Below are 12,217 nucleotides of genomic sequence, written 5' to 3' on the forward strand. Positions count from 1 at the left end.
GGAATGGAACATCTCTCTCTGTATCCTCTTCTCTGGAACCGGGGCCAACTGGCCCTGTGGCCATGTGGATAATAGTGGCTGACTGTGATAGGAAAACAACACAGTCATGTCCCATTAGACAGAAGGGTGCCAGTGGTTACAGTAAAAGTATCCAGCAGTAATATCCCTTTACTGGGAGAGGGTTGAGGTCATTGTCTGAGAGTCATCATCTAACAGCTGCAAAAGACTGAAAAAATGTGTGTGTCATATTTGTCAGAATGAAAAACGAACTCATCCGCAGATCAATGTGCATGGTTTAATAATGTAAAAGAGCAATTACATTTCTATCATCAGACTAATACGCTACTTTTAAAAATACACAATATAACAATGACCTACAATTTAAAAGTCAGACAGACATTAGTTACACCAGCTACAGAAGGTGACACGCAGTAAAAAATAAAGTAAAACGCAGTAAAATAGCAAAAGACCCCCCCCCCCAAAAAAAATGTTTTTCCCTTTTGCTGTCCTCTCACAAACCAATCAGAATTCCTCCAACATCATCAGTGCATGCTGGTCCGTCTCAACCACAGTCCGTTGGCTTTCATCTGTCACATTCATAAAGACATAGATAGGTCGTATCTCTCACCCTCTCACTCTCCATCTAGTCCTAGATATACCCTACATTGCTTTGTCTCCCTTTACTCTGTTTCTCCCTCCTTACTCCTAGTGTCAGCAGTAGGCATCACTTTGTGACCGCTTTGTGGCCGCACATCACTTTGTGCTCTGTCTGAAAGGAGCAGTGCGCTGGGCGTGGGGTGCGCCGCCAATCACTGTCCCCTTCCACCCTGGCTCCGTAGGGGCGGTCCCCCTGGGGGTGGGTCTCCCTGGGGGGGGGGGGGGGGGGGTCTGGGCTTTAGCTGCAGTGTCCTCCCACACTACCGAGGAGTGCTCTGGGACACTGGCGTCCAGGAGAGTTACCTCACTCACCCTGGGCTAGGGCGACCTCTGACCTCTAGTTTACCTGGAAGTAAAATGAAGTCACATTTCTATAGCACCTATCCCAGACCAGGGGTCACAAAGTGCTTTACATATACAATAACATAATAAAAGAGCGAAAGTCATAGCAGGTTAAAATAGGCAAACAAGTGAAAATAAGAACAAATAACAAAACAACAAGTGTACAACAATATCAACAGGACACAGAAAGACAGGCTTTAGCTGTTTTTTTAAAAGCCTCGACCGAGACTGCTGATCTAAGATCCAAGGGAAGAGCATTCCAAAGCCTGGGAGCCACGGTTTAGAATGCTCTATCACCCTTGGTCTTCAATCTGGCACGGGGGACAACCAACAAACCCTGGTCAGAGGACCTGAGAGACCTAGTTTACCTGTAATGGTCATCCTCCAGCAGCAGCGGGTCACCATCTATTACCTCTTGTTGGAGCTACGCACCTGGTGTCTCACCCAGGCAGTAGGAGCTTTAGAACAGAGAATGAAGTGAATGTTTGAATACCATTGTTGCTAAAGCCTGGTACACACATAAAGATAATCTGGCCGATTTTGGCCCAATTTCCCCCCTTCCGACCAAGGACAGCAAATGCCCGATTATCGGATGGCTCTAAAGATTATCCGACAAGATTATCCTGTGGTGTGAGGTGTGTTAAGAGTCCATTTCTCCCGACAATCTGCTCGGAAAATGGTCGGGGGCCGCCGATCGTAAATATTAAACGTGTTCAATATTTACGATCAAAAGTCCTCTTGTGTGTGGGCAACTCCCGACAACTCCCGACGTGGATGGAATGTAGCCAATCAAGAAACGAGCTGACTTCTTCTTTTCGTTCTTCGGCACTTTATTTGCCATGTAGCACATGGCTGCCTCGTACAGGTCAGTCAGGGTACTACTACCCTGATCACGCGAGATTTCTGGCTTGGGGGACGAGACTCTAGACTGTCATAGGACAGATCTTTATGTATGTGTGCACACCACACACAATACGATCAAAACTGTTCAATCCGTAATTTTTTATCTTCTCTCAGATAAAAAAATCTGTTAAGATTTAGAAAATCTTTATGTGTGTACCAGGCTTAAGACATAGGTTTTGTTAGATTTGAACATGGGTGAGACTGGATTCTGGGTTTCATGAGGACTCACAGCGTGGGTGTCCAGGAGGCCTGGGGTTGCTGGCACTACTCCCAAATGAGGACTGGAAGTTATGGATGGTCTCCTGTAGAATCTGCCTCTCTCTACCCTGTGGGAACAATCACACTGGGTAGGTTTGGATTCCCCTAAATAAATGTTCTTCAATTAATTACATTACATTTACATTTTGGACATTTAGCAGACGCTTTTATCCAAAAGCTTTGTCTTTGACATTTTGTCCAAAATAAGTGAATCATCTCGATCCTGATCATACTGTACATGTGAATACATCTACATGTATTCATCTACATACTGTACATGGAGCACTTTGAGCTGCAACGTTTGCAGGAAAAGCGCTATATAAATAAAAAGTTATTATTATTATTATTATTATTATTATTATCTGATTCTACTGATCCACCAATGATCAAGCCTTTGATTAGGTGAATCGTGTGTTTTTTCTAAAACAGATACACATAAATAGTTGATCCTCCGTAAGGTTTTCAAACATCTAAAAGACACCGGAGAGGCTACACAGGAGGCTACTAGAACAGGTCAAGTCCAGGAGGCTTCTAGAACAGGTCAAGGTGTCAACAGTCTTTGGTGAACTAAATACAACAAAGGCATAGAACAGTAAAAAGTCTATATTGAATAAAGTGTAAAAAACCCACTTTTCCAGCATTCAGTTCAGAGATGGCAGCCAGGATCTGCTGTCTAGGTCCATCTGTCTTGATGCCTAGTTCCTTTAAGTCTCCATCGGTCAGAGTCAGGAACGCCTCCATATCCACCTACAGCAGATGGAGATAGATTGCTTGAGATGACAGAGAGATATTAGAGATATGCATTGTTAAGAGAATGAATACTATTGGATTCAAGTCAGAGTTATGGATATATTACAGGTAGTAAAAGCAGAGTGTAGAACGCACCTCTTGCTCTTCAAATATGGGCTGGTATTTCTCCAGTGAGAGTTTCTTCAGGATGCCTGACAGCTCATCTGTGTGTACGAGACAGAAGGTCAGGTCAGATGGCTCCGTTACGTGGAGGTAAACCAACTCCATACTCGAAATAAAGTTTATTATTGTCAACATGTGACACGTTTTAGTGTTTTGGTCCGCATGCCGGCATCCGATTTAATGTTCTGACTTTCTTTTCGGAAAAATGTGAATCCATTTCCGCGTTGTTGAAAATCAATGACACGTAGCTAGTCAACTAACACAGCTTGTTTTGTGAGCCTGCTAACAATGTAAAGTAGTGTTCTAGTTAGCTAGGTACCAGTGGAGATTACTCACCCAATGCATTGCATTGCAGTATTTTAGCTTGACTAGCGTGTTGTGATTCTTAACAACGTTGAAACGTATTTCCGTGTTTCCAAAATAAAAGTCAGAACATTTTGATTGGTTGCCGACATGCGGACTAAACGCTCGAACGTGCCACATGTCAGAGACCCTTAAGACTCACCCTCATCTGTGATGGTGCCACTGCTGGAGCCTCCACTGCTCTTGGAGCGTGGGTGGGAGGAGGCGGAGGACAGGGAGTCCCCGGGGGGAGGCTTTGGGGTGGGAGACGGTGACGGGGTCAGGGTGGGAGAAGTGCTCTTGGAGGTGGAAGAGTTCCCAGAATGTGGTCTCTTCTTCAGGTCAATCTTCTGTGAGAGAATAGAGAATGTGTTGATCCCTAGCTAAATCAATAATGCTGTGAGGTTTATATACAGTTGCCCTCTAAAAAAAGAAGACAAAACACTTTGAATGGCACTGTTAGTACCACAAGCAAAAACAAAAACAAACAGCCTTTATTTCAGCGTGAGTCTGACCCGTCTGGAGTGGACGTCGCTGGCCACCAGACTGGGGGTGCTGTGGATGTCAGGCAGGCAGATGTCGGGCACAGGAGCGTGTGCAGGAGCAGCAGCAGGAGTGGGGGTCGTGCTAGGCACCTCTGTGGCCTGGGCCTTGGGGTCCAGCAAGCCTGCAGCTCTCTTCCTCTGGGCTGCGATCTGAGACAGGACACTGTCAGCACTGCCCCCTTGAAAGATAGACGGAAGCACAGCCCGGTGGTCAGGGTGTGTGTGTGTGTGTGTGTGTGTACCTGAGCGGTTGTGAGAGTCTGCCCCATGGTGGTCAGGGTGTGTGTGTGTACCTGAGCGGTTGTGAGTGTCTGCTCCATGCCGGTTAACCCCTGCCAGGCCGTTGGAGCCTCCTGAGGAGTGGGGGGAGTGGTAGTTGCCAGAGTTGGAGGGTGAGGAGGACGAGGGGCCTTTGGCGATGCTGGGGAACTTGATGGACCTGCTGACCACCCGGCTGACAGACGTCTGAGACACGGAGCAGAACAAACATGTTCAACATGTTTCAAGACAACCTCCTCACCCTTCCAACTGCACGTGCGCACACACACACACACACACACACACAAACAAACACGCACGCACACACACGCACACGCACGCACACTAACAATGTCAGAGTTGCCGCTGCTGTTGAAGTTGGCCTTGCCAGGTCTTTGTGGAAGACGGGGGGCGTCACTCTTGCCTTCCTTGAGGATGCGGGAGCGGTCCGAGTTCCAGGGCTCAAAGTTAGACGGGGGCAGGAAGGGGGGGATGACCGCCTTCAGCTTGTCATTGGGCAGGCGCGTCAAAGGGGCACCGTTCCTCAGCTGGAGGAGGGACGGAGAAGATTAGTAATAATAATAATAATGATAATTATATTAATAATAATAATAATAATAATAATACATTGGACTTATATAGCGCTTTTCTAGACACTCAAATACGCTTTACAAACTGAAAAGATCGAGTAGTAATAATAAAAAGAAACAAAAAAGAAATAAAAGAAAGTATAGGGGCCTAATTGAGGTAGTGCTGGGGACACATGGGAAGGGGAGGGAGAGAGGGTTAACTGGTGAAGGCGAGCTTGAAGAGGTGGGTTTTGAGGGCCTGTTTAAATGTTGGCAGGGTGTTGGCCTGTCTGATGTGGTTGGGGAGGGCGTTCCAGAGGGGTTAGAGACAGTAGAGGGCCTATAGCTCAAGCTCAATTCTATCAAATCTGCATTCAAGTATTTGAATAACAATAACAATAACATTATCATTTGCTGCAGTTTGCCAATGAACTCAACATTATTATTCAGCCAGCGTGAGACCTTTTGATGTACAGGGCAATTTAGTCACAAACCTTAAAGCTTAGCAGCTTAAGCTGCTGCTTTAAAGCTTACAGGTAAGCTTGAAAACCACTTTTATCCAAATAGTCCTACCATTGTGGTTATTAGAAAGTCATCATTATCTGTGCCGGTTCTGCCAAGACCTATAAAACAGACACAGAAACATTTACATCTCAAATTAAAAAATACAGTACTTAGCTCAGTAAAGTCCTACTCACATTCTCTCATGTCCCTTCATTCTCTCATGTCCCTTCATTCTCTCATGTCCCTTCATTCAAAGGCCAACAGTGTAGATCATTGACCATGGCCACATTTACCACCAAGATGGTCTGCTGAACTCTGTACAGTAAATCCCTCAGATATGGAACCTCAGATATGGCCATTTTGAAATATAGAATGTTACGGTATTTGAGAATATGGTTGCCCTCTAGGAAATACCGCTCACATCCCATTTTGTTGCCATGGTAAAAAGCCTACCTCATTCTATAACCAATAAGACTGAATGTTAATGGACTGTATCTGAATGGTAATTCTGAAGCTTTACACAAGAGAGAAGCTGTATCTGAATCCATTCATATATATAGTAGAGTTTGTGCTTACAATGCATAACATATCATGCTTTGAAGATAGGCACAATGTTTGCCCCTTTAAGAGCTGTGATGGGTCACGGTGACCCTGTGAGTAAAAAAAAAATCTAGCTTTGCACTCGATCAAATATCAGGACCCTCCTTTCATGACTTTTCCTAGATATGTGCGTTCTACCACCCAGTATCTTTACATTTTCAAAAATCACTTCAGGATAAGATAGTATAAAGCTGTTTTGCAGTTTTTCTGTGTAGGAGGCAGGCTAAAAAAAGAAGCGCCCTCTAGTGATCTCTGTGTGTAAATAGCAGATTTACATTCTAAAAAGGGGGTCTATTTGACCCCCAAGGCGGCTCTACTAGTAGGTAAAATAGGCAAGGCTGTTCTAGTGTTAATAGCAGTCTATTTCCTGGCTAGGTCTCACCACTGTCTTTGCTCTTGGCTGTCCAGGCGGTGCTGATGTCCGCGCCCCCCAGGGCAGCAGGGGGAGCCACTGCTCCGTTAGAGGCGGCAGACTTGCGGTCGGCCTTCATGGTGGCGTCCAGCGGCGCCTCGGGCTGGTCTGGGAACGGCCCCAGGCGGTTGGAGGACAGGCCGTGTCTCAGGGTGTGGGTCAGCTTCAGTCTGCGGAACCTGTTGGACATCCTGTTCCACCATGACTGGAAGGGAAAGGAAAAACCAGCCGTGTGATTCATCGCCATGGAAACGAACTGTAGCGGTGTGTCTATGGCTAAGGCGAATGGCTTTGAGGTTTTTTTCACAATATATCACAGGTCCAAACAGGACCAACAGAGAACAAACTGAAATAACCCCCCCATCCCCCAAATACCAGACATATACATATATAAACACTATACACAGCCGGACACCCATAAAAGTAAAATAAATAGTACAAACAAAATGAAATGATATTACATTATCATGCTGTCAGGTTCTTAAAAAAAAGGTTAGGAAAGGTTGCCAAATAGTGAGGAATATCTTAGTGGATCCTCTAACAGTAGGCCTATATCTCATTTTCTCTAACAATTTAATATGGTACATGACCTCCTTGATCCAATGGCTCTACGTAGGTGGAATAGGATCTACGTAGGAGGAATAGGATCTACGTAGGTGGAATAGGATCTACGTAGATGGAATAGGATCTACGTAGATGGAATATGATCTACGTAGGAGGAATAGGATCTACGTAGGTGGAATAGGATCCTTCCATTTAAACAGCCAGGAAGCAGCAGAAGGCCAACATGCTGCTCTATGGATCTGACTTTTGACTTCTTTTCTTCTTCTTTTTTATTGTTATTTGTATACTTCTTTATATACTACACCTCACCTTTACACACCTCACCTTTACACACCTCACCTTTACACCTCACCTTTACGGCCAAGCTCCACCTGCTGCATTGCGTCAACTCGCCATCGGCGTTGCGTCAACTTCCCATTGTCCAAACTCCACCTGCTGCGTTGCGTCAACGTTGCGTCAACGTCAACGTTCTACTCTAGCTCCACTGGCATTTTTTGTATACGGGAGTAATTTCACCCTTGACTGCAATATGTCCACAACAATAACAACATCATACAGAACATTTTCCAATCAGGGTAATATTTTATCTACATATTCCCAAATAGATAGTTGCTAGTTCAGTAGATGTTCAACTAACTGTCAACAACATTTCAACTAACTAACCACTAATCCTAAACCTTGCCCTAACCTTAAATCTAACCCTATCCTTAACCATAAATCTAGTTACATATCAACAGAGTTGCAGTTGATAGTTTGAGCAGCTGTGGATCATCTATAAGGGAATAAAGTGTGACCCCAGTCAAGTATGAATTGTCATACTGTCATATGCTCCACCGAGCGCGAGGAGCCCGCGAAGCGCGAGGTTATTAACAGAGACGTTCATAGCGGGAATTTCTGGATCAGGAGAGCACCTACATTCTCTTACATCATCTCTTTCATCAATTATGGGTACGTATAGCTTAATTTATCCACATCTGCTAGCGGTTTTAATAAACTTATTGAGGACACAAGTTGGGTTGTATTGACATAGAGCTGAATGTCGTACTTGGAGCTGTCCGTGGTACCACGTGGTACAATTGGTCTCATTGTGACGTCTGCGTCCACCGTCAAAAATCTAACTTTTTTGAATGTCTACTTTGGACGCAGCCATCGGACGCAACGTTGACGCAACGCAACGCTGACGCAACGCAGCAGGTGGAGCACCTTTCATTGATTACAATGCATTTGATCCCAATTTCGGACGCAACGCACATTAGACGCAACGCTGACGCAACGCTCGATGGCCATGGTGGAGCTTGGCCGTTACACACCTCACATTTACACATGTCACCTTTACACCCCTCACCTTTACACCTCACCTTTACACACCTCACCTTTACACCTCACCTTTACACACCTCACCTTTACACACCTCACCTTTACACCTCACCTTTACACACCTCACCTTTACACACCTCACCTTTACACCTCACATTTACACACCGTACCTTTACACCTCACCTTTATACACCTCACCTTTACACCTCACCTTTACACACCCCACCTTTACACCCCTCACCTTTACACCTCACCTTTACACCTCACCTTTACACACCTCACCTTTACACCTCACCTTTACACCCCTCACCTTTAGACCTCACCTTTACACATCTCACCTTTACACCCCTCACCTTTACACCCCTCACCTTTACACACCTCACCTTTACACACCTCACCTTTACACACCTCACCTTTACACACCTCACCTTTACACCGCACCTTTACACACGTCACCTTTAAACACGTCACCTTTACACCCCTCACCTTTACACCTCACCTTTACACCTCACCTTTACACACCTCACCTTTACACACCTCACCTTTACACCTCACCTTTACACACCTCACCTTTACACACCTCACCTTTACACCTCACCTTTAAACCTCACCTTTACACCCCTCACCTTTACACACCTCACCTTTACACCGCACCTTTACACACGTCACCTTTAAACACGTCACCTTTACACCCCTCACCTTTACACCTCACCTTTACACCTCACCTTTACACACCTCACCTTTACACCTCACCTTTACACACCTCACCTTTACACCTCACCTTTACACCTCACCTTTACACACCTCACCTTTACACCTCACCTTTAAACCTCACCTTTACACCCCTCACCTTTACACCCCTCACCTTTACACACCTCACCTTTACACCTCACCTTTACCTCACCTTTACACTAGGGCTGCAACAACGAATCGATGAAATCGATAAAAATCGATAATGAAATTCGTTGGCGACGAATGCCATTATCGATTTGTGGTTTATTTATTTATTTATTTTTTGTCGGGTTTTGTTTCCATAACAAACCTACTTCCTGTTGACGCACGCCACGCTGTCTTGCGGCCGGTGTAGGCATCGCGAATCATAGCGAATCATAGCGCTACCTATGGCCGGAAAGGGCAGAACCTATGACCGGAACCGGAAAAGTGGGAAAATCCGGTACCTACACCGGCGGGGCGGCTACATTTAAATCATGCTACTCAAAAGCCTTGAGAGTGAAGCTGTCTGCTGTCTGCTGTCAGGACATGCTAGTGAGTTAGCTAGCAGGGTTAGCTCGCTGCTGCCGCTAGCTGACTGTCACTACGCTGCTCGTCCAGCTGTAGTCTGCGTAGCTGTGCTGAGAACCAGAGCACTAACTATGTTTCTATAGAGGAGGGTTACACTAACTATGTTTCTATAGAGGAGGGTTACACTAACTATGTTTCTATAGAGGAGGGTTACACTAACTATGTTTCTATAGAGGAGGGTTACACTAACTATGTTTCTATAGAGGAGGGTTACAGCTAACTACGTATGTTTCTATAGAGGAGGGTTACACTAACTATGTTTCTATAGAGGAGGGTTACACTAACTATGTTCCTATAGAGGAGGGTTACACTAACTATGTTTCTATAGAGGAGGGTTATACTAACTATGTTTCTATAGAGGAGGGTTACACTAACTATGTTTCTATAGAGGAGGGTTACACTAACTATGTTTCTATAGAGGAGGGTTACACTAACTATGTTTCTATAGAGGAGGGTTACAGCTAACTTCCTATTGTTTTATTATAAGTCCTGCTGGGCTCAGCCCTTCCATGGTCTCCTGCTCTCCATGCAAATGCGTTAGTGTGAGTTCTGGCGAAGCGTCAGCTAAATGACTAATGTAATGCGATAGCCAGTGAGTGTTTGCTCGCATTCATGAATTCAATATTGCATGACAAGTGTGACGATCCACACTGGTACCACCAGTGGGCGCCAATCATCTGTTGTCTTGTTGACCCTCTCTCTTGGTTCCTGATGGGCACAGGTGAAGGTGATCATCCTGATTGTCCCAGGAACTTTAAGAGGGGGTCAACTTGATGGACTCGCTCTCTTCCTTGTCGACCAGCAGCCTTTTTGTTTGTTGTTACTATTTACTTTATCATTATTTCCATTTAACATATTATTCTTTAATAAATCTCCTATTATTGTTCTCCATGTGTCGTCTCCCTTTTTGTCACCTTGTCCTGAGCCAGGCAAGCGTAACAAATTGGGGGCTCGTCCGGGATTGAATTTGGTGAGAGCAATATTCTCTCCCTTTTCATAGTTGATATTCGGGATTGGATTGTTGGATTTGTCCAACTCTATATTGGGAGACCCGCATGGTTATTGTTTATAGTTATTGGGTTTTTGTTGGATTGGATGTAATGTATTGTTTAGTATATTTGGTACGTTGGTTTGGGTGCTGGTGACGAGGGGGAGCTGGCCGTCCGACTGTGCTGACAAGGACGTAACTCTTGGTATTGGCTGTGATCTTCGGCTGGAGTTTGGTGAGTGCTGTGTTCTATGCAAAGCAGAGAAGGATAGGTAGGGCGGGTGGTTTAGATACCATCAGAGCTATACGTGAACCCCCGTGCTAGGAGTAGAAGCGCTTAACGCTTGTTTATTGTTTTCGTTTGTTATTTTTGGTGTGTTGAACGCGGGGGCGCCACCAGGCATTTGCTTGGTGGAAGAGTTGCATGTGAACGCACTGAAGACTAGCTGAGTGGTTAGTCAGTCATTACTGAGTTAGATGCGGGGCAGCTCTTACGAAGTATGTTAGTTACTTTTCTGTTTTGTATGTGTGCACAGTTACTCGCTTTAAATGGGCTGAAGATTATGGCTGATATGGGAGTAGTTTATAGGAGGAGTTTGTAATAGGAGGGGAGATTCCCGTTTGTTAGGGTTGGTTAATATTGGTTATTTGATTATATTGAGTTATGGATGTTTTTGAGGAGTTTGTGGCAGCTCCGTCGGTCGATGGATTGTTACAGTTAACGAAGGAACAACTGTGGAAGGTTGTGGAACATTATGAGGTTAAGCTTGAGGTGGTGAAAGGCCGAGCAAAGAAACAGGACGTAGTGGAGGCTTTACAGACTACGTTAATTAATAGGGGCATACTAAAGGGTAAATTGTCTGTCCCTAAAATATCCGTTGGGGTTGCATCTGGGTCCACTGAGTTAACATTTGATCAACAGAAGGAATTGTTAGCATTACAGATGGAATCACAGACGCGAGAGCGTGAATTTCAGATGCAAGAGCGTGAATTTCAGACGCGAGAGCAGACGCGAGAGCGTGAGTTTCAGGCACAAGAGCGTGCGAGGGACAGGGAATTGGAGTTGGATAAATTGGCTCTTGAACGGGAGCGCCTTAGGTTGATTGCTGAGGGAAAGTTATCTGACGGTGGAGGTGGCGATTCGAGTAATTCAAAGAGGGATAATATGTCTGTCATGGTTAGACTGTTGCCAAAGTTTAATGAAAAAGATCCTGATATATTCTTTTCACTGTTTGAGAGTGTTGCCGACGATAGGGACTGGTCTACTTCAGACCGCACCGCATTACTACAGAGTGTGCTTATTGGCCGAGCTCAGGAAGCTTATATTGCTCTTAATGGTAGAGAGAGGAAAGATTATGATACAGTTAAGGCCGCTATCCTTAGGGCATATGAACTTGTTCCTGAAGCTTACAGACAGCGGTTTAGACAATGGAAGAAACATGACAAACAAACTCATGTTGAGGTTGTAAGAGAACTAACCAGCCATTTCAATCGTTGGTGCGTGGCGGTAGAGGTGAATACTCTGGAGGATCTGTCAAATTTGATTATTCTGGAACAGTTTAAAACCATTGTCCCTGATCGCATTGCCACTTACGTTAACGAACACAAGGTGAAAACAGCAGGTCAAGCCGCGGTGTTGGCAGATGAATTTGTACTGACTAATAAGAGTCAGTTTGGTGAACATCGTTTTCGTAGCGAGGGGAGCCGTAGACAAAATCCGACCGTGACTGACCTATTGGTAAAT

General features: G+C 45.0%; 1 protein-coding gene across 1 annotated transcript in view; it reads right to left on the reverse strand.

Annotated features, from left to right (window-relative positions):
• Positions 1 to 651: 651 nt before the first annotated feature.
• anks6 (ankyrin repeat and sterile alpha motif domain containing 6) overlaps positions 652 to 12,217 on the reverse strand; it is a gene marked incomplete at its 5' end in the record, with an annotated part of 29,291 nt that continues 17,725 nt past the window's right edge. Inside the window, 11 exons of the mRNA XM_080543798.1 lie at positions 652 to 994; positions 1,359 to 1,457; positions 2,132 to 2,228; positions 2,791 to 2,907; positions 3,046 to 3,113; positions 3,578 to 3,764; positions 3,930 to 4,138; positions 4,253 to 4,424; positions 4,568 to 4,765; positions 5,360 to 5,409; positions 6,273 to 6,507. Of these exons, the coding sequence (XP_080399924.1) occupies positions 1,408 to 1,457; positions 2,132 to 2,228; positions 2,791 to 2,907; positions 3,046 to 3,113; positions 3,578 to 3,764; positions 3,930 to 4,138; positions 4,253 to 4,424; positions 4,568 to 4,765; positions 5,360 to 5,409; positions 6,273 to 6,507 (1,383 nt within the window). The 3' untranslated portion in view covers positions 652 to 994; positions 1,359 to 1,407. The remainder of the gene's footprint in view (positions 995 to 1,358; positions 1,458 to 2,131; positions 2,229 to 2,790; positions 2,908 to 3,045; positions 3,114 to 3,577; positions 3,765 to 3,929; positions 4,139 to 4,252; positions 4,425 to 4,567; positions 4,766 to 5,359; positions 5,410 to 6,272; positions 6,508 to 12,217) is intronic.

Source organism: Nansenia antarctica, assembly GCF_963989245.1.
Source record: "Nansenia antarctica genome assembly, chromosome: 13".
NCBI lineage: Eukaryota > Metazoa > Chordata > Actinopteri > Argentiniformes > Microstomatidae > Nansenia > Nansenia antarctica.